This window comes from Aotus nancymaae, unplaced genomic scaffold (genome assembly GCF_030222135.1).
Source record: "Aotus nancymaae isolate 86718 unplaced genomic scaffold, 86718_ANA_hifiasm-v0.15.2.pri h1tg000040l, whole genome shotgun sequence".
NCBI classification, from domain to species: Eukaryota; Metazoa; Chordata; class Mammalia; order Primates; family Aotidae; genus Aotus; species Aotus nancymaae.
In genome coordinates, this window is record NW_026988454.1 from 58,456,832 (window position 1) to 58,480,333 (window position 23,502).

Below are 23,502 nucleotides of genomic sequence, written 5' to 3' on the forward strand. Positions count from 1 at the left end.
TTACATGGCTGCCTCCTTCTCATGAGTCACCTTCCTACTCAGCTGTCAGCTCCTCAAAGGTACGTTTCAGAGCCACCTGAGCTAAAGCAAATTACCCCATCATAGTCACTCTCAAATCCATTATCTTGTTTATCTTCTTCAGAGCATTCATAAGCACTCAAATTATCTTACTTATTTGTTCTCCTGTCAATGTCTATCTCCTCTGCCAGATCGTAAGTTCTCTGAGGGCAGGACTCTGTTGGCCTAGAATAGTGCCAGGCACTTAGTAGGATCCCAATAAATATCAGACTGACTGGCAGTGTAAGAAAGGAAACAAACTGGGACATCAAGGTAAAGCAACTTGCCTAATGATATATGACATACTCGGTCATGGCATCACAGCGTGAGGCACACACCCTGCACATCCTCATTGTCTTCTCTTTCTCTCTTTCTTTCTCTTTCTTTCCTTTCTTTCTCTTTCCTTCTTTCCTTTTCTTTTCCTTACTTCTTTTCTTTTGTTCTCTTTCTTCTTTCCTCTTTCCTTTTCTTCCTTTCCTTTCTTCTTTCCTTCTCTTTCTTTCCCCTTCCTCCCTGCCTCCCTCCCTCCCTTCCTTCCTTCCTTCTCTTTCTTCTTTCCCTCTTCATCCACATCAGAGAACAGACACACAAGTGAATGGCACAGGATGGGGCCATGATGAACTGCAGATCATATCCTGGCCAGAGTGTGGATACCACTCAGCTCTGATCATGCCCCATTGTGGCCACGTGGAATGGGGACCCAGTGTTGTCAGATTTTCTGATTTTTCACAAGAATTCATATATCTGGATTCTTCCATGAGATTCTTCTACTTTTTAAATGTTGGAAATGAATCAAAAGAAAATACTTGTCCATCAGGTGGGGTATGATGATGCTCAGGTTGGGGCTGTGATCTTTGGGATGTATCTTCCAGCCTCTCCCCATCTCTCTGTAACTGTAAGCCTATCTCTCTTCATCAGATCTTGTTGATGGAAGGAGAACCAGTTCTGTAGCTCCTGGTAAAGTGGATTCCCAACTTTTTTTGACTACACACAGTTAGAAATCAATTTGTAATGTGACCCTGAACACACACTGAAGACCAAGGTAAAGTCTCCTGAAGCAAAACTTACCCCTATTGTGTGTTACATATTCTGACATTTTCCATTATATTCTATTCTACTTCTTTTTTAAAAAACACTGGTGTGATCCACTAAATCGACTTTCATCCCACTTCTGGGTCCTTTCCCGCAGTTTGAGAAACCCTGAATGTGCCCTGGATGGGGAGTGATTCTAACTGCTGGTGGAACTCCTCGGGCTATGATCTTTAGCCTCTCCTTCCCAGGTTTAGGTGCCTGGCAGCAATCCTCCAGCAGTAGGAAAAGTCCCATTCAAATTTTGCTCACATACTCACATGGGATCAGAAAGGTATTTTCAAAAACCTAAGCTTAATATACACTATAAGAATCATAATTTTCATTAATTTCTAATAAAATTAACAACTTTTTGAACTCTAACTTAAAAATCATTTATTTCTGATATATGTAAACCATCCACTAGAGAATACTTATCCTAATTTTTTTTTTTTTTTGAGACAGTCTCGCTCATTGACCAGGCTAGAGTGCAGCGGCACGATCTCAGTTCACTGCAACCTCTACCTCCTGGCTTCAAGCAATTCTCCTGCCTCAGCCTCCCGAGTAGCTGTGATTACAGGCACACGCCACCACACCTGGCTAATTTTTGTATTTTCAGTGGAGACGGGGTTTCATCATGTTGGCCAGACTGGTCTCAAACTCCTGACCTCTGGTGATCCGCCTGTTTCGGCCTCCCAAAGTGCTGAGATTACAGGCGTGAGCCACCACGCCCAGCTACTTATCCCAATATTCTTTTCCTACCAACTGTGATATTTAGGTATTCCATATAAGTACCTGGAAAAATATATGAACAGTGTTGCTTAACCAGCTTTTGCCCAATATGAACTAAGTCTTAGTTAATGTAAAAAACATCCAGGATTAGGAAAAATCATATAAATATAGCTTTTGTGTGCAAATTCAAGAAGCATGCCTGTCCCCAGAGATGATAGGATGTTACATGGCCTTACAGTCAGAGGGAGGAAGTGATCTGTCCGGCAGAAGGGCCCCCTGGGAGGCAGCCCTGAATAAGCGAGCCCTGGCACTGCTTATTCTTCTAATCTTCGCAGCGTCCACTGGGGGCTTAGGAAAGGAAAAGCAGGAATCCTTTTCTGTGGTGGGAGATGCTGGAACTTTCGGTTTCTGGAAAGAGATTTTTAAATTATTGGAATGACTTTCTGTGTCTCAAAGAACACCTGCCTCAGAGCCAGCCCCAACCCTTCCAGAAGAGCACAAGGGCTATCTGCCGGGCCTCATTTTGGCTTCCTGATTCTACCATCTCACTGGCCCACCTTGCATAATGTGACATATGCACATATAAGGCACTTTTTAATGGTTTTTTTCAATCATACTGTATTAACTACTCTGCTGTCCTGTTAGCATACTTGAGTAAAACAGCTTACCCATGTTAGCAAACAGATATTATCTATATAAAAGACTAAAAATTACGAATAGCATATTCAACATGCTTTGCAACGTCCTGAGTTCAATTCAGTTCAGAAAACACTTACTGGGCACCTATATGTACCAAGAATTACGTGGAATGTAAGTGCTACATTTATATATTTTGGATGCCACAAATGTATTTTTTAATGATATCAAAATTTTTAAAGAATTTAGGTAAAAAAGCCATAAAACAGAAAAATAAGAAGTTGTCTTGGACTTATGAAAGTGTTGTATATTTTAAATCTCAGGAATTTTACGTTGATACTCCCTATTTCTTCCCCTTCTTAACTGTTGATGCTGATACTCTCAGTAAAGGAGCATTACTAACAAAATTCTAGTTCCTTAAAGATTTTTTGAAAAACACCTGCACCAAGTTCTGTGCCACCCAGAACTCCCTCTGACCTGAGTGGCCTCTGACCTGGGGCCAGACCCTCATAGGGTGGCTGAGCTCCTAGTTTTAGTATTGCCTGGTAGTCTTATCCTTCCTGTCTCCAGAGTCAGCACAGTTACTTGTCTATGAAAGAACAACCTTATGGCAGCAAGTGCTTTTAGCTCTAACCCAAAATAATCAAGTTAACATTTCTAAAGTCACTTCCATAATATGCGAATGAGTGACTCACTATCCAATAAGTTAATCAACAAATTTTTGAAGCACCCAGTGTGAAATTCAAGTCATATAATTTGGAAAATTGGGTGAAGTCATTTATCACGTATGACGCATAATCTCAAACACTTGTTTTCTCACATACATGAATAGAACATAGACATCTATATTAGGGTGTTCCTTCCAAGTAGTTCATTTCAATAATGATGACATTTTTCAAAGTGTTTATTTCCACTTGTTCATTTATATTTAGGAGCAGTTTACAAACCAGACCAAAAAAACTATTCTGTGATATTAAAGATACATTTTTCTAACACAGAAAAAAAGAAGAGTAAATGAAATAATCATAATATGGAAGAAAGCATAAATCACTTTCGGAGACCTGGAGAAGGATCCACTCACTAGTTCTGTGCACTTGTGCAGGCCATTTACTTCTCTGAACCTGCCCAGCTACAACACAGAGACAGTGGTCCCCTTCTTACAGGGCCATTGACATAAACACAATTCCCATTATGGAAGCTCAAGAAATGCCAGTTTCCTTCCCCATGTAAGTTGCTCACCCCTTATTTATCAGGTTTGGTTCCAAGTTACTTTTAATTCTTCTCAAAAGTCAAGGCCCTAGCCTCTGACACAGGTTTGCTAGAATTAAGATATTGGATTCTGAGGGATCTGTTCTGAAGGAGGTGACACTTGTTTGTTTACAGAAATTGCACTATATTTGTTCAACAAATAGTCATTTTCATTTTTAGCCTCCCCACTTTGCTGCAAAATATTAATAAGAATGTTACTTAGACCATGACGCTAATAGGAACAGAAAAGCTAAGAGTGTAATACAGGAAAAAAGGTGTTTTCAGTTTTAAAGATAAATGTGTGGTTTTCTTAACTCAAAATTTCTGTATTCTGCAGGTACCCTGAAACTGAAACAAAGATCAAGAAATCTGTCAAATAACAATCACGCAGACAAAATAAACGGCTCCTTCTACAGACATCCAAACTGTACTGAATGAAAGATCTTCTTTTTTTTTTAAGACAGGGTCTCATTCTGTTGCCCAGGCTGGAGTGTAGTCATGTGATCATGGCTCATTCAGCCTTGACTTTCCAATCTCATGCGATCCTCCAGCCTCAGCCTCCTGAGTAGCTGGGACTATAGGCATATACCACCACATCCAGCTAATTTTTTATTTTTTGTAGAGACAGGGTCTCCCTTTGTGGCCCAGGCTGGTCTCAAACTCCTGAGCTCAAGAGAGCTCCCACCTTGGCCTCCCAAAGTGCTGGAATTACAGGCATGAGCTACCACACCCAGCCAAAAGATTTTATAAAGAGGAAAAATATGGTTTGAAAAGCAAATTTCCCCACAAGAGAGTCACTGAATTTTCTCTGGAGGGCAAAATAAAAGTCCCACAAATGTTCCTCAATAAAAGGCATTATTTTCTTAGTGCAAAATCAGTAATTGTTTGTATAATAAAAATTTAGTTCCACTTTACCACTGACCTTTAATAAATAATGTGTCCTATTTAAACATGCATCTCGTGGGACTACTTAGAATATAAAGTGACACATGTAAAGCATTTTTAATTCTTTAAGAGAAAACAACTAAATGACTCAGCAGTTTCTTTTATGCCAAATTCTACAAAATGTTCTTTCACTCTGTGGAGTAAAATGACTTTTGTGAGAAAAAACAGCAAACATGTTTCTCTTATAAAATTCCAATAATTTTAGAAATCAGAGAATACTGCAAATAAGTTTAAATTTCCACTTGAGGGCTGGGCACGGTGGCTCACGCCTGTAATCCCAGCACTTTGGGAGGCTAAGGTGAGCAGATCACTTGAGGTCAGGAGCTCGACACCAGCCTGGCCAACATGGTCAAACCCCACCTCTATCAAAAATACATAAATTAGCCAGGTATGGTGGTGCATGCCTGTAGTCCCAGCTACTTGGGAGGCTGAGGAAGGAGAATCGCTTGAACCTGGGAGGCAGAGGTTGCACCACTGCACTCCAGCCTGAGTGACAGAAGGAGATTCTGTCTCAAAAAAAATTGTTTTCACTTGAAAACCTTAGCTACCTCACATTTTGTTTCAAGACACTAACCCATGACTTGAGTATAATCAAGGACAGGGATACAGTCAGATTTTAAGATCTGCTCTGGCTAAGGGATCTGTTCGAGTCCATTGAAGACACAGTCTATTTCCATAGGACAACCCCGTGAAAGAAGACCCAGTTCATACAACATTTAAGGTCTCCATCAGGCTGGCCATGACTCTTCCAGCCCATTGCCCGCTGGAGGGTGTGTCGGGAGCACAAGCCAGATGGAACGGGGAGAAAGAGAGAAAGGTAACTGTACAAAAGCAGAGTTGAGCTAATCTGCTCAATATAGGAGCTAAAAATCTGTTGTCTGAGTCCCTGCTCCCTGACTGACTGCTGATTGAGGAATTATTAAAAGGCAAATTGCTCTGAGAAAGTGTCCTAGATCCAAAAAGCACTGAGATTCAATGGTTAGGTCTTCACAAATTCTTTCAGCAAACGTGTCCCTTAACTGTGAGACACTCCTCCACCACTCTCTTTCCCTCTCTCTCCAGTTATCTCCTTCTCTCCACGCGCTCTCCCTTCCCCTATCTCCACCCTTTGTCAATTTAGTGGTGACCAGAACTGAAGAGTTCTTTAAGTAACTGCACTGATAAAGAAGAAAGAAGGTGGAATGTCAGTTAGCACCGGGCCATTTTCAGAATTTTTAGACTGGGGACCCCAAATTTTAATTGCTGTTTAAAATCAAATGTACTTAAGACCCTCACATAATCCACTATAACAACAACCTCAAATTAAAGCAGTCATTTTACTTAAAATGGGAACTTCTTAGACTGCTTTTACTTTGTTTTTTTGTTTTTGTTTTTTGAGATGGAGTCACTCTACTGCCCAGGCTGGAGTACGGTGGCATAATCTTGGCTCACTGCAACCTTCGCCTGCCGAGTTAAAGTAATTCTCCTGCCTCAGACTCCAGAGTATCTGGGATTACAGGCATGTGCCACCACACCCAGGTGATTTTTATATTTTTAATAGAAACAGGGTTTCACCATGTTGGCTGGGCTGGTCTTGAACTCATGACCTCACGTGATCCGCCCACTTCAGCCTCCCAAAGTGTTGATATTACAGGTGTAAGCCACTGCGCCTAGCTGTCTACTTTTACTTTGAACATAGCACCCAACCATTCTGAGGTAAGGAAATTTAAGTTCAATGACCCTAAACAGACAAATGCCTATCTTGTCTTAGCCCAGCAGCTAATCCTGAAGTCCAAGAACTGTACCAGTTTGACAAATATTGAGTTATCTCTAGAAATTGAGATTTTTTTTTTTAAGGGAAGGGTAGATCCAAATTGAGTGAGTCCCCAAAAATCTACACTAACATGAAAAGCAATTTATAGGAGTCAAACCACAGAATCATAGAATAAAGAGCAACTCTACAATAAGGTACAGCCACCAAGCTGCCGAACTGGGTCCTCATGCTGTAGCTGGCTACAAACCCAAGTGTTTCCCAAGGTTGTAGACATTAAGAAGCCATGTGTCAACAATAGCTGGAAAATTATTTCTTGTAATATTGTTTCACGCTTATTATCTTGGGATCTTATTTTTGTCATCTGTCATATATGAACAGGTATAATCTTCCTCACAGAGGCATTCTGATAAATACTTGAAAAATATAAGATATATTTTGAGGCAATTGGGGTCATTTGGACATAGACTATACATTAAATATTACAGAGTAATGTTAATTTTCTGAGCTGTGATGATGGTATTGTGGTTATATAGGAGACTGTCCTTGTTCATATGAGATGCACACTTACATTTTTGTGGATGAAGTATCACAATGTCTGCAACTTACTTTCAAATAGTTCATCCAAAACAACCATACATACAAGCACGTGTGCACGCGCACACACACACACACACGCACACAGTACTAGAAACTGTGAAGCGCTTGACTAACATACCAAGCTCATAAAAGTCTAGGGAACCAGTATCACCAAGTACTTCTGGTAGAAGGGGTAGAAGGGGAGGAGTGGTTAAAAAAGGAGGATTGGCTGAAATTCTGTGTAATTCCATCCTTCCCAGCTCCATGCAGTCAGGCTAATGAACCCAGAAGAAGATAGGTTTATTCTCTAAAGAAGGTAAAACAGGGTCTTCTTTAACTGAACTCAATAAGTAAGGGTACTATCACAATAAGTACCCTTATTGTTGAGTGTCAGAGTACTTATTATAAACATGGCTATTAATTGAATATTTATATCCTAAATACTGGGGGCAGTCCTGCATTCTTCCTATACCTGGAAGCTAGCAACCAGACTTTAACATCCAGGAAAAAGTGTGGAAGATACTTCTTTACAGAGAATATGACTAGCCCGTAAGAAAAGTCCTGAAGATACTGCCATTGGGGTGTGACCAACAACACAGTCCGGCCAGATCCTCCTAAGCATAGATGTGGGTAGATACCACCTATAGGTTGACCAACCGCATCCACACACCCCAAACAAACAAACAGCATGAGGCATCAGAGGAAGCCTCTAGCATAAAAAGCAGACAAAAACAAACATAAAAATGCAACAGAGACTACAAAGGGAGAAGAAAACTTAATTTAAAAAATCAAAACTACCACTAATATACTCAGATAAGATGCTACAACCATGAAATAAGAACAGATTACTATACAAAGAGATAATTTAGAGGGGAAAAAAAAACTTCTGAAAATTAAAAACATGATAGCAGAAATGAAAAGCATTCAATAAAGGGATCAGAAATCAGTCTCTTCCACAAAAAGATGTGAAACAGAAAGGATAAAATAGGAAAACTTAAGTCCTACATATATATATATAGTTTTGAGATAGAGTTTCACTCTTGTTGCTGAGGCTGGAGTGCAATGGCACAATCTCGGCTCACTGCAACCTCTGCCTCCCAAGTTCAAGCAATTCTCCTGTCTCAGCCTCCCAAGTGACTGGGATTACAGGCATGCACCACCATGCCCAGCTAATTTTGTATTTTTAGTTGAGACAAGGTTTCACCATGTTGGTGAGGCTGGTCTCAAACTCCTGACTCCAGGTGATTGCCTGCCTGGGCCTGTCAAAGCGCTGGGATAGGCATGAGCCACCACACTCAGCCAGGAAGTCCTACATCTGAGTAATAAATTCTAGAAAGAGCAAACAGAACAAAGAAGTGGGTAAGACACAATTATGATATTAAATATTCAATTAATAGCCATGTTTACTGAAAGGCATGAGGTTCCACATTGAACGGGCCCTTCAAGTACCCAGCATGATTGATTAAAAATAGACTCACACAAAGAACCATTATCATAAAATTTCAGAACACTAGAAACAAAGAAAAACATCCTACAAACTTCCAGAGGGAAAAACAGGACTCGAGGTCTCAATTTACTTTCCACGTACCCTTTCTAAAGAAACTATTGGAGGGAATGCTCTATGAAATCCACAATATATCAAGAAAGAGGACTTGAGACACAGGAACCCGGAAAAAGCCAGCACAAGAAGGAGAAGCCATGTCCCCAGGATGATTGGTAAGGGGCACCGAAGGAGAGCTGTGCACCAGGTGCTCAGGGAAAGTGTTTGGGCAGGACATGTGGAGAGTTCTCCAAGGACGTAAATCCACAGAATCCCTCATGTGCCTGAATATAAACAGAGATTTAGACCACTGGGGATGAGTCTGGGGTTGAAATACTAAAAATACAAAACTTAAAAGTAAGGCAGTTATTAATGCCAGGGAAATAAAAAGTGGTGCAGGAAAGGAAAATGTGTCACTAATTCAAGGCTTAGCCATGAACAGGGTTTATGTAATCATGGTCAGAGAAAACAGATCTAACCAAAGTTGTATCTATATGGGCGTAATGGTGGGGATAGAAAAGGTGAATGCATTATGATAAAAGGCAAAAGGACAGACAGAAACTAAATCTTCATTTTCCTTAGGGAGAAGTCATTAGATAATTCCTCATGCTCATAAGTCAGAAAGCAGCAAGACCGTGTGGCATTGGGAAATCTGGATGTAAATCCTAAAAGGATGTGTCAAAAGAGTTTAAAGTGAAAGCCACTGAGGAGGGAACCATGAAGAATAAGGGGACAGGAGATCAATAGGGATTTTTGTTAGTTTTTTAGTAACAAATCTTTGAGCACATATATTAATATGTAAATGTGTATATATAGAGAGACTATATATAAACATGTATTATATGATTTTTATATATGTATAAGATATATACAACTTTAATATAAATTATACATATAATTTTTGTATATATAAATGTTAAGAAAATGATATGTATGTATGACTAAGAAAACAAAAATATTGTGCAACATTGCTTACCAAGTTATTACATATTTTTTAATTTCTTCTTTATTATCAAACTATAGATAAATTATAGAAGTATTTCATTAGATATTACCCATTACATTTGAACAATATAAAAGAACCTGCTTTCGTATTAAATTAGCATATTTAGGTGTACATGATAATTTTCATGGCATATATAAGTGCTAATTCCAAGTATTTTTGGCTAATTTCATTTCACAACATAATATAAAGTACTGGTGGTTATATAAAGTACTCACCAGCTCTAGTGGACTAAGACGTGTGCCAGAGATAGGCCTGGAATCAGATGACTCAAAACTGGATGCATGAAGGCTAGCATAAGAGATGGTTCAGAGTGTTAGTTTGTGAAGAATTATTTCTTTATTTATAGTATATATTAGTTAACTCTAGCTAAAAAAACAAGTCAAAGGATGCAATGCATAAGCCTTGAGGGAAAAAAATTTAATGTTATCGTACTTAAAACAATTTATTAACAAGTCTTTTGATTGCTTATAGGAAGATTAAAAAATACTGAATAATGAAAAGAAGAAGTGTATATAGGAATTTTTAAAAAAATCTTTGTTCATCTCACTTTATAAAGCTGGTATGGGACAACCACTAGTAACCATTTCATTCCAAAGTAACTTCCTGAACCAACATTTGGAATTACTTTCAGGAATCTTGAACAAAAGTCAAACTTAAAAAAACAACTATCTCGAAAATCAATCAATGTAATCTATCACACCACAGGCTAAAGAAGGTAAGTCACATAATCATATCAACAGATACATAAAAAGCATTTGGCAAAATCCAACACCCATTCACACAAAAAAAAATTCTTAGCAAACTAGGAATAGAAAAAAACTTCTAAGAATATCTACAAGAAACCTACAGCTAACATCATACTTTATGGTAAGAAAGAGTTTTCCCACTAAGTTGAGGAAGAAGGCAAGGCTGTCCCCTCTTACTACTGCCTTTCAGTATCATACAGGACATCCTAGTTAATGCAATAAGACAAGAAAAAGAAATTAAAAGCATACAGATTGGGAAGGAAAAAATAAAATTTTTTGCAGATAATATGATTATCTATGTACAAAATCCTAAAGAACTGACAAAAAGCTCCTAGAACTAATAAGTGATTATAGCAGAGTTGCAGGATACAAGGTTGGAAACTGAAATGAAAACGTATTACTGTATGTTAGCACTCTAAAAATTAAACACTTAGTTATAAATGTAACAAGATATGGATAAAATCTAGATGAGGAAAGCTATACAACTCAGTGAAAGAAATAAAAAAATAAATAAATGGAGAGATCTTCCATTTTCATGGCTAGGAAGACTCAACGTTGTCAATGTCAATTCTTCCCAACTTGATCTATAGAGTCAATGCAATCTCAATCAAAATCCTGGCAAGTCATTTTGTGGATATTGACAAACTGATTCTAAAGTTTCTAGAGAGAGACAAAAGACCCAGAATAGCCAACATAGTGTTGAAAGAGAAGAACAAATTTAAAGGACAAACACTCTTTAACTTTAAGACATATTATAAAACCACAATAATAAAGATAGTATAGTACTGGTGAAAGAAAACTAGATCAATGGAACAGAATATAGAGAATCCAGAAATAGACTGACATAAATACAGTCAACTGATCTTTGACAAAGGAGCAAAGGCAATACAATGGAGAAAACATAGCCTTTTCAAAAACTGGTGCTGGGCTCTTTCCCTGTCACCTCCAAGTTGCACGGAGCTGGAGGCTCGATGCATTCCAAGATTCACCTTCACTCATAACCCGTTGCCATGGCTGAGGAAGGCACTGCTGCTGAGGAGGTGCAGCAGATGTTAATACTGCTTTAAAAGAGGTGAAAACCACCCTCATCCAGGACAGCCGAGCACATGGAATGTGTGAAGCTGTCAAAGCCTCAGACAAGAGCCAAGCCCATTTTTGTGGCTTTCATCTAACTGTGATGCGACTGTGTATTTCAAGTTGATGGAGGCCCTTTGAGCTGAACACCAAATCAATCTAATTAAGGTTGATGACAATAAACTAGGGTAATGGGTAGGTCTCTGTAAAACTGACAGAGAGGGAAACTCCATATAATGGCTCGTTGTAGTTGTATGGTAGGACTATGGAAAAGAATCTCAAGCTAAGGATGTTATTAAAGAGTACTTCAAATGCAAGATATTAACAAGTAAAACTTTGGCTCATATTCCTTAAAAAAAAATAGTGCTGGGACAACTGGACGTTTACATGTAAAAACAAACCTAACACCCTTCACTAAAATTAACTCAAAACGGATCACAGACATAAATGCAAAACACAAAACTATAAAACCCCGAAAATATAACATAGGACAAAGTCTAGACAACTTTGGGTACTGCGATGACTTTTAATATACAATACCAAACGCATGATCCATGAAAGAAAGAATTGATAAGTTTGACTTCAGTAAAATTAAAATCTTCTGCTCTGCAAAAGACACCATCAAGATAGTAAGAAAAGCCGTAGAGCAGGAGAAAATATTTTCAAAAGACATATAGTGAATTTTTATCTAAAATACACAAATAATTATTAGAATTCAACAAGAACATAAACAACCCATTTAAAAAGTGGGCCACAGACCTTAACAGACACATGACCAAAGAAGACATACATAAGGCAAATAAATATATAAAAAGACACTCCACATCATATGTCACCAGGGAAAGTAAATTAAAGCAATGAGATACCACTATACACTAATTTGAATGGCCAAAATCTAGAACACTGACAACGCCAATGCTGGCAAGGATGTGAGGAACAGGAACTCTCATTCATTGCTGGTGGGAACGCAAAATGATACAGTCCCGTTGGAAGACACTTTGGCAGTTTCTTACAAAGCTAAGCACCATCTTCCCATATGATCCAGCATGCTCCTTGGCATTTACCCAAAGGAGTTGAAAACTTACGTCCACACAAAAACTTACACATGGATGTTTATGGCAGCTTTATTTCTAATTGCCAAAACTTGGAAGCAAATAAGATGCCCTTCAGTAGGTGAAAGATAAATAAACTGTGATACATCCAGACAATGGAATATTATTCAACACTAAAAAGAAATGAGCTATTCAAGCCATGAGAAACCACAGAGGAAACTTAAATGCATACTACTAAGTTAAAGAAGCCAATCTGAAAAGGTGACATACTATATATTCCAACTATATGACATTGTGGCAAAGGCAAAACTATGGAGACAGTAAAAAGATCAGTGATTGCCAGGAGATGGGGGAAGGAAGTGAAAAATAGGCAGACCAAAGAATCTGTAAGGCAGTGAAACTACTCTGATAGTGGTTGCACATCGTCAGAAATTTGTCCAAAAACACAAAACGTACAACATCAAGAGTGAACCCTAATGTGAACTATAGCCTTTCAGTGATAATGGCATGTCAAAATATGTTTATTGATTGTAACCAATGTACCACTCTGGTGGGGGATGGTGATAATGAGTTGCTGTGCATATGTTGAAGTAGGGGGTACATTGGAAATCTCTGTACCTTCCACTCAGTTTTGCTGGGAACCTAACACTGCTCTAAAAAATAAGTCTATTTTTAAAAACTATCCATAAGTAGCATTAAGGGAATGTGTAACCCGGTGCTGAATATCTGAGTGCACATGAAAGTGAAATGCCATATACCTGAAGGAGGAAGGAGGTCTATTTTCTGATGTTCGTGAAGATTCAGGTCCGAACAGTTTTCTTTGGTCTTCCTGCGGTGTAAATGGTCTTTGGGTTCTAACTGTTCTTAATGCATTTCGTGCTTCACTTATGATTTCTGCACTGGTCTTCTGCTTAGACACTGAAGGTCGATAAAATGGATCCAGTTTTCCTAACTTTTTATCATTTGGAGACAACATCTTTCCTTTGAAAGCAAAATATTCTTCAGATAGACATCACACCCTGCAAATGTATGGTACAAAAACCCATCAATTATTTTTATTGAGTACTTTATAAAGGAATGCTTAAACCCATCCATATATGAAACCATTCCTCTATATTAAGCTTTAAAAAATCTGAATCAATTTTTAATTAAAAATCCACCAAGCAGTTAGGAGGTTAGGATCTGAGAACAGCTCTCAAAAGTGTAGAGAGGAGAATTTCCTCAAAAATATACAACTGAGGAAAAAGATGTGCAGGGAAGAAACCCAGGATGAAGGCTAAACCCAGAGAGAATGATTAATCATGAAAGAAGACAGAATAGGAAGAGAGAATCATCTCATGGTCTTCAGCCTACAAAAAACAGAGGGTTCTGTTAAAATGTTTACAGTTTTTTTTTTTCTTCCCCAGTACCCTCCACACTAAGGTTAAATTTTAGACGAAATGTTGTATTTCCAAAGGACACTTCATTTTGCAACAAACCTCAGAGAATGGTTCAGTCCACATTTGTCCATGATGTAATTAAATGAATTGATTCAGCTCACCTATAATTTGAGGTAGTGACCTAAGTAAATAAATACCAAATATTAATACCAGCTGATCCTTTCCCAACACCCCTTTCTGAAAGAGTGAAAGTCATTACAAGGGCCACGAGAATGCAGATCCTTCTCAAATGTTGGTGTGTCCCATGGAGACAAATCTAAGCTTTAAAATAGTACAGATTTTTAAAATGTAATCCTAATGAGTACACAGCATTAGGTGTTTATTTCTCAAAAAAAAGACTTGAACCCCATAAGATATCTCTAGAGAGACAGAGTTCTATGAATTTTTCACCTATTTCAGCTGCCCAATTTTAGAATAACTTCTGCAAAAGAGAAAACCGTCTTGTATGCCCCAGGAAAGTAAAAAGAGTCAATTTCTATAAGTAGAATCAACAAGTGATTCCTTAGACAAATAAAGATTTACTATATTGTGATTCCAAACACTGTTACATAACAACAGACAACAAGAACATTTGTTTAGTTCTATGCAGGCCCCACCCCAAGAGTTTCTGATGAACACTATAAACAATATGGCATACTTCTCATAGGGAAATGCCAGGTGTTGAGCTAAAACAGTAAAAAATTACTTGATAAGCAATACTATTTTATGAATTTTTTATACAGGATTTTGAATTTAAGCAAGGTCTCTATAATTATGTTCATTAATATAATTATCAAAAATGATGGCAGGCCTAGTACATTTTATTTCTAATACTTTTGAAATAATTGGCTTTTACTCTGAAATATTCAATGATAATTATTTAAAGCATATACAAAATATTTTATAGCTGCATATATGTATATTATTTTTGGAAGCCTAATACAAATTCAGTCCCATAACATCTAAGTTCAGTGGCCATGACAGGTTTGTTGGTTTGTTTCTAAAAGACCTAGTGTAGTAAGAAATGAGGCCACTAAGTGAGAAGAGGTTTCCGTACAATAAACAGGCTTCTTCCAGAGCCTAAATCAGGTCTGCCACCCCTTTGGCCTCATATGGCACTAATAAGTCTAACAATGTCCAAAAGTAATCTGTCAAGTCTAATAAAGACTAGAAAAAGTTCTTTGGGGAGTAATAATGAACTCTCATTCCTGACCTAAGGTTCTCTCTGGCTATCTTTTAGTTTGTATTTAAATCTATACTCTTTCAGACAGTGATGAGCATTTACTCGGGTCAAATTCTAAGAATCCTGTGAATTACGTGGCAGCATACAGGAATTTACACTGACCAAATACTATACTGGTAGAAACAATGTAGATACAGGGTTAAAAATATTTTTGTCTATCAATTTTTACCAAAAAGTCTAACACAACTTTCTCTATCCTTCTTCTTCTCTTTTTCCATCAAATCTCAATTTAACAATTACATTGTGAGAAACTTGTATAATAATGTAAAATCTGCACAATATGTTATAATCATATATTAATATTAACTAAATCAATCATGGAAATCTTTAATAATACATGTGAACTGACTCAGAACTGAGTTAGAAATGGGGCTTTGCGGGAAAATTTTTAAATTGGTATTTGTTAAATTACAAATTATTATAGATGGTTTTTGCCAACCTGAAAAATTAATCACTCAGGACCTGAACACTTATCTACTTATAGTAAAGTATACCTGAACCATAACACAATAGTCCTACAGAAATTTTAACTTTACAAAATTTTCCTGCCAAGTAGAGCAAATCCATTCAGCAAGTTGTACTGATTAACTGTTGCCTATATGCAAAGCCTTCTGCTTAGATCTCTGGGAACCCAAGGAAGAATAAAAGACTTATCTTCACTCTCAAGCAAGAAGAACCACTAATGTGAGATAAACATTTACTTTAACACCAAGCACTGTGCTAAGTGCTCTTGACTGCATTATCTCAATTAACCCCACAACAATTTCGCAAGGTGGATAGAATCTTTTAAAAAATAATAGGCCGGGCGCAGTGGCTCATGCCTGTAATCCCAGCATTTTGGGAGGCCAAGGCGGGCAGATCACTAAGTCAAGAGATCGAGACCATCCTGGCCAACATGGTGAAACCCCGTCTCTACTAAAAGTACAAAAAATTAGCTGGCTGTGGTGGTGTGTGCCTGTAGTCCCAGCTACTAAGGAGGCTGAGGCAGGAGAATCGCTTGAAACTGGAAAACGGAAGTTGCAGTGAGTCGGGATTGCGCCACTGCACTCCAGCCTGGAGATAGAGCGAGACTCTGTCGCAAAATAAAATAAAATAAAAATAATAATAATTTGAGATGAGGTCTTACTATGCTGTCCAGGCTAGTCTCAAACTCCTGGGCTCAAGCTATCCTCCTTGGCTTCTCAAAGTGCTGGGATTATAGGTGTGAGCCACCATGCCTGGTCTGGACAGAGTCTTAAGCAATGGAAAAAAAGAGCTATGATATATGCCCACAGGTAATATTTGAACTCTTACCCACTACATGGGGTGGTAGGAGGTGAGGCACTTGGAGGTATTGGGGCTACAACTATTAACCCACTAACATAGAGACCCCAATATTTTCCCAACAGCAACAGCCTTCTTGGTGTGTAGCAGCTGAGTATTTACCCTGCTTATACTCAAATGATTTAAATACAAGGAAGAAACTGATGGCAGCAATAAAACATAGAGACAAATTATTTATGTGATCACAAAGGAAGAAGGGACTTCCGATTAGGGGAAGGCATCAGGTAGACTTCCTGAAAGAGATGGTGCTTGAGCTAGGTTGTGAAAAAAGGGCTGAATTTGGGCAAGTGGCAGTGGCTGGCACTTGAGCTGGAGTAGAGAAGGAAGTTCCAGCAAAGTCAGTAAGTGAGCCAATGCAAAGCGCCAAGACATACAGGGTGTGCGCGGACAAGAGGGAACTCTGAAAATTGGGATTGCGGTTGAACTAACTAAATTAAATGGCAAGCTGAGAAATTAAAAGTTGATGAGCAAATCAAATACAATATTTTGATCTGGCAGAGATGGGCAGGAAGGAAAGGAGGGCAAAAATCAGAAGTAGTAAAATCAGACAGTTTTTACATAATCACCCAGTTAACTCTCAAAGGTCACTTCCTCAAGGAAGCTTTCCTGGACATGCCTCTCCCACCCTGCTAGCCTCCATGGGGCCCCTGGCTGGTCTCTGCCACTCTACTCTCTCTCTGTGTTAGAATTGCCTGTGCATGTGGTATTGCCCCCAGACTCTCTGCCCCAACCCTCCATGTGAGGCACGGCTGAAGGTCAACACTTACATAATCACTTGACTCCATTTTTACATATAGACTTGAGCTAAGAAATTTCCAAACGAAGGCTGCATAATTTCTCTGATTGGAGATATCTGTTACAGTGAATTATGAAATCTGGACCTTATTTCAAATCTGATTCTGATTCTTGATGTCATGTGGTCAGGTGAGTTCAAATTTAGCCTCCTTTCTGTCTTGCCTTTATTTCAAGTTGCCCGGCACAGAGTAGGACTCAATATTGTGATCAATGAGTGAAGTATGTAAAGCCTGAGATACAGGAGTCAAGGTGAGGCTGAGGTTAGAGGAGAGATGAGAACAAGTGAGATGCACTGAGAACAGAATTAACAGGATTTGGCATCTGTGATGCCAGGAAGAGGCCAGAAACAACACTGAGTATGCAAACCTAGGGGAGCCAGAGGGTAAGGAGACCTTTTAAAAGAAACAGGAGGAGAAGCAGACTTTAAGAGAAACAAGAAAGAGCTTGAGTTATGTCTTACATCACACCATCCTGAGTCTGTGGTATCCACTGGACCTCTAGAGGGTGAACACCACCAGCAGTAGGAAATTTGAAAGTGAAGAACTTTTTTTTTTCAACAAGGTATATCTTATTGGTCTGTGGGAAAGTTCAGAGTCATAATTTATAGAAGTTTATAACTAATTATAAAGAGCTGTCTTTACCGTTGCTGCTAATAGCCGCTGGAACCAGAGCCTTCCCGCTAAATATAACACCGCGCTACCAGGATGCCTGCAATGGGGGAAAGGCAGGCCAGCTTCAGTCTTCCCTGCAAATCACACTCAGGACCCTTCCATGACTCAGAATCATTTTTGTATTAATATGAGCATCCAAAGAGGCAGTGGATAAGTGCTTAGATGCTGGAGTAAGGGTTTAAATGCTGACAATTCACAGCCATGTGACCTTGGGCAACGCCTCTAACATCTCTAAGCCTCAGTTTCCTCATCTATAAAAGGTGGATAGTAATAATAATTGCCTCACAGGATTGTTTGGAGAATTAAATAATATATGTAAAGGACTTTAGCATGGTGCTTTAAAAATGTTAACATTTTTTAATGTGGCCCTTAGAAATGTTAACAATTACTGCCTTAAGTACTACATGATAAAAGGATACAGCAAAAATCATTTTCAAGAGCATTTAAAAATAGAAATTACAAAAGAGAGAATGACATTTGTTCAGTGTTTCTATACATAAGTTCTAAAATTGAAACAGTGGGTGGTGGTGCTTGCCTTTATGAAAACAGAGAATTTGTATTAAGCATTTTATTGAATATCAGCTATGCCAAATCAACATTAACAACTAACCAGAATCTCATAGATTAAGAAACCAGGATACAAATAATAAACGGTGCTTGCTTTTCAACCAAGTTAAAATATAATAATTATAAATCAGGGTGGGACATAAGACCTGTTGTGTTACTTGTAGGAATGGATTCCAAAAGGCATTAGGTATACACAATGATTTTAGTATGATTTTAACGTATGTTAAATATTGTTACACATACACTTTTATTTGAGGCCCTATCTGTTACCTGGAAGTGCCCAGATACAAACTGTCTGACTCTGGCCCAGTCACCCCTGCCTAGACAAAGCCCTTTAGTCTACCACTCTCATTTAACAAGTATTATCGGGCTTTCCGTGAAGCACCACGCACTTGGCTAAGTGCGAGTGTACAGAAATAGAGACAATCGCTCCGGACCCCTGACAGCATGCACAGAGCACTCAGCCTCTCTCCCCGATCCGAGGACAGACAGGCAGACGACGGCAGGAGGGGTCCCTGGTGAGCCGCGGGGGACAGACACCTTACCTCCCGCGCAGGCAGCGGCTCCCCTACCCACGGCACTGCCCGCTCCTCCACGGTCCCGGCCAGGGCAGAGTGCATCAGCATCCTCACCCCGCCCGGCCGCCCTCCCACTACGCCCGGCCGCCAGCGTCTCCATGGTAACAGTACACAAACTACCTCCCGCCGCCAGCCCGGTCGCCAGACTGCAGGGCCAGGCCGCCGCTGGGCAGGCGGAGCGGGCCGGGGAATGAGCTTGGCGAGGGCGCAGGGAAGGAGGCTTTCGTCCTAACCCAAAGCACCTGTGATGAGCGCTGGACATAGCAGCGGCTGCGAGGTTCAGCTCGTCCTCCGGCTCTCCAGACGCAGCGGCGAAGGCAGCAGCGTTGGAGCAGGCGGGACCGGCCCCAGGGCGCCGCTCAGCCTCTGGGCCTGCGCGGGTCCCTCCAACGCATGCGTAGAAGCCCCTAGGCGTGGCGTCGGCCGGAGCGGGTGGGAGGAGCCCGGCGAGGGATGGAGGCCGGGAGGTCAGGGCAGAGCAGGTGTCGTGGGCAGTTGTCCACTTTTAGCAATTTGCCAAACCACATTTGTTGCTCCCCTACTGGCTCCCAGCGCCTCTGTAAAATAACAACAGGCAGGACGGAAGCTTAATGCTTGCGAGTAAGAGTAAGGATTTACTGGCTCAGGTTAGGGCTCTGTATAACCTGGAACCACTTGCTGAGCCTCTGTTTCCTCCCGTGTCAAGTGGCAGGAAATATTAATAAGATTGCATGAGAAAATAGATGTAAAGCGCTATGCACGTGGCAATCAACGAATATTAAAATGTTTGCTGTTACTAAGCCCTTGCATTTGTAGAGCACTTCAGAGATTGCAGAGTATGCCCGTAATCGGCCCTTCTGAGTCTGAGGTAGGCAGCCTGGCGTCCCCATCCACAGGGGAGGAACTAGGGGCCGAGGTGTAGTGAGCAGGAGAAGGAGATTCCAGTCTAGGTTCCCCGTGGCCAATCGTTTTTTGTTCGTGCGTCATCACAGTTGAATGGCAAAAAACACTCAATTTATGTGTTTCTAGTTTAAATTACCTTCTCTCCTATTAGACCATTTAGCAACACTTTACAGTGTTAAATACAAGTAAGATCATAAGCAATCTCCATTCAGGATTGCACCACGTTTTGTAAACATGGGGATTTTCCAGCTGAAGTGATATTTGTTACCAACATTGGAAATACGCCACTTCCCTTGGTGCTAAGCATCTTGTAAAGAATAATTAAATTGAAAATACTTTTGAGCACATACTATGTGTAAGGCATCATGCCAGGTGGGAAATTATACTAACCTGAACTAAAGGAATGTAAATATTCTTCAAGATACTCAGGAGGATTTCAAACATAACAGAAAATAAATACCTATTTGTTGATTGGATAATTTTAGGACCCAAAACAAAATGTTTTGTTTTCTTCAGGATCAAAGTGTTTTCTAGTGACCAACATGATTTATATCAACAAGTCCCATTTACTGGTCAGTGGACTCCATTGTGGAAATGGACCTTTGCCCATTTTATATAAAACTATGTGTTTTGAATTCACAACTTGTGAGATGTCATACAATGCCACTTTATTTTGGTCTCTCACTATCATTTTAAAATTTATTCAGTGCTGGTTATCTTCTCCTGTCCCTGGATGGAAAGAAAGTTGGGGGTAAAGTCCTGGATTTTTCTGCTCATTCTTTTTTTCTTTTTTTAAGATGGAGTTTTGCTCTTATTGCCTAGGGTGGAGTGCAATGGTGTAATCTCGGCTCACTGCAACCTCCACTGACCGGGTTTGAGCAGTTCTCCTGCCTCAGCTTCCAGTAGCTGGCATCACAGGCATGCGCCACCATGCCCAGCTAATTTTTATATTTTGAGTAGAGACAGGGTTTCTCCATGTCAGTCAGACTGGTCTTGAACTCCTTACCTCAGGTGATTTGCCCACCTTGGCCTCCCAAAATGTTGGGATTACAGGCGTGAGCCACCGCACCCAGCCTTTTCTGCTCATTCTTAGAAAACTGACAGAGTCCTGTCATAACTAAATCTCAACCACAGCTTCATTTCAAAACTATAATGTTGGGTGCACGATACAAACAAATGCATCAAACTTCACATGAAAGTAAGTCTTCCTCCCCGATTCCAGCCCCAGACTTAAGGTCTCTAGCTGGCCTTCCCTGAAGGGGTGCACTAGGCTTGCCCTCCACCCCTATCCATCCTCCTTCACTAGAGGTTGTTTAAGACCCAGCTTGGATCAAACTGGCAGTGAGGAGAAGGAAGAAGGTGGAGCACTTCTTCCTGGAGTTGAGCGGCTTCAAGCTTGCTGTGCTGGCCTATGGTTAAAGCAGCTCATGTGGGTCCTTCCTGGTCCTTTGGAGTCTCTCATTGATGGGGACCTCCATTCTAGGGGCTCCTGAAAATGCTAAAAACCCAGGGTTTATTCCAGCTTTAGGTACCCCTTTATATAGGTCCCAAGGGAAACCCCACACATCCCTTACCCTAGTGACTCTGAGAGCTCAGGCCTGTCCCGGTGCAGCCCCTTCCAGGCTCCCATAGGAGGGAGCTTTAGCTTACCCAAGAGTGAATCAGGCTCCAGTTCTCCAGGCCACCTAACTACAGACACTGGCAGTCCCAAGCCCCTGGGGAAGCCCCTCTCGCTGGCTTGAGATGAAGGGCATAGGACCCCACACTCCTTTCTCCAAAAGGTTTCCCTACACATCTTCCCTTTCCACTCTCTGACCCCATACTTTTAGCCTTAGCCTGGGTGAAGGGTTGAGGGGGTCTTAGGTTTCTTTGTAACCTGCCCTCCAGACACTCTGCCTCACCTTCACTTGGAACCAATGATTATATAATTACCATCTCAATGGAAACATCAACCTAAAAACCTCTGGCCCAGCCAATTACTAGCTGTGGTCTTGCACCCTAGGATCTTGGTCTAAAATAAACCATAAGCAAGCTACAGGAATCTGATGCTACCCAACTCAGCTGGCCAGGAAATATCTGCTGGGCAAATTAGAACAATTGAAAAGAATGACACAGGCAGAATTAGAGGAAGCAGTTATTCGAAGCAATAAAACTCTCCAGCCTACCTCACTTAAGGACACTATATGAGAAACTACTTAGGCTGTCACAGCAGTGGCGTATTATACTGACCTGGCTGTTTCTCCACGGTTACCTGATGGCTATTTCACAGAATTTTACATAGTTAGGTTTTGTAAGTGGCATTGCGTTAGAAACAAAACTGTTGACATGTTTCATATATTTTAGAGACATTAAAGAGGAAGACAAAGTATTCATTATAAGTATCTGACATTTATAAAGCACTTTATAGTTTCCAAATTGCTTTTATTTGGAGCACTTCATTTCTTTTGTCTAATTTGGAGTTTACAATAAGCTTGGAAAGTAGTTAGTTCAGGGATTATTATCTTAATTTGAGATGGGAGAAAACTGAGGTTCGGGGAGGTGAAGAGATCCACCAACAGGCACACAGCTAATAAAAGGACCTCAGGTCTGGTGTTCGTGATGCCCAAGTCCCGTACGCCATGCTGCTATTATACAGGCATCTTGTCCGCAGCATGGAAAGGTATTTCCTAGGCTACTGAGCTGTCAAGCTATGCTCTTTATTTCCTCCTCTCACTTATCCCAGAGTATTTGCTGCATGGGGCTATAGGGATCAAAAGGAACTTAAAAATCTTTACATTCACTTAAAAATGCCTTCTGAATTTCTAGATTTTGAATTAAAGCAAGAATTATATAGGCAGTAGATTGGGTAATATTAGTCTTATGCAGTCTCAGATGCAAAAATTGTAATAGAATGATGAACTCGTAGATGCTTTTTATCCACAGACTAGTAGATTTTACAGCTTATATCATAGTTTCTACTATGTACACCTCTTATTTAATATCTATAGCTCATCCTAATTTATCTATAAGATATATTCCTGAAAAGGTACAGGCTAAATAAATACTTTTTTAATGTCCACAGTTCCCCCCACCCAGTGATTTTTATGACTACAACTGAGATGTAACTCACAGGGGAAAAAATGTTTCTGGCATGGAATAAATATAGCCAATTTAGAATTCTAATATTCACTTCAAGACACTTTTTGCTTTTGTCAATATAGAATCTTGGTGCTTTAATTATATATATCACACAATAAATATAGCGTGAGGAGTTCATCAAATTGACAGCCTATGCAATCTTTGCATACAAATTTAAAGGCACAACTACATTAAAATGCAACTTGCTGGAAATTTACAATTCAATGAAAACTAACTTCATGGAATTGGATAGACGTGAGACTGTGGAATTGTCCTAAAACTTACCAACTACAATATTATATGTAAATCCTGTCTTTATTGGGGCTCAGCTGTGACCTGTGTACCTAAGTATTACTTTACCTTTAAGTGCATTATTCTGTATCACCCCTGCCACCCCAGACCACGTGCTCCACCAAGCTGCCAAGTTGTTGACAGGAATGCTAATGAATGAAGGTCCATTTAATTACCAGTAGAT

At 39.9% G+C, this 23,502-nt stretch overlaps 1 protein-coding gene across 3 annotated transcripts in view; it reads right to left on the reverse strand.

Moving 5' to 3' along the window:
* The window catches only part of ARMC2 (armadillo repeat containing 2), a 159,932-nt gene extending 140,536 nt beyond the window's left edge, over positions 1 to 19,396 (reverse strand). For 2 of the 3 annotated variants that reach the window (XM_064360797.1, XM_064360796.1), the window contains exons 1-4: positions 19,271 to 19,396; positions 13,192 to 13,452; positions 9,777 to 9,849; positions 2,094 to 2,265 (exon numbers count right to left, since the gene is read on the reverse strand). In XM_064360797.1, the coding sequence (XP_064216867.1) occupies positions 2,094 to 2,265; positions 9,777 to 9,849; positions 13,192 to 13,409 (463 nt within the window). In that variant the 5' untranslated portion in view covers positions 13,410 to 13,452; positions 19,271 to 19,396. Of the gene's footprint in view, positions 1 to 2,093; positions 2,266 to 9,776; positions 9,852 to 13,191; positions 13,453 to 19,270 lie in introns of those variants that run through there. The other variant, XM_064360798.1, reaches the window with a different exon arrangement.
* Positions 19,397 to 23,502: the final 4,106 nt, after the last annotated feature.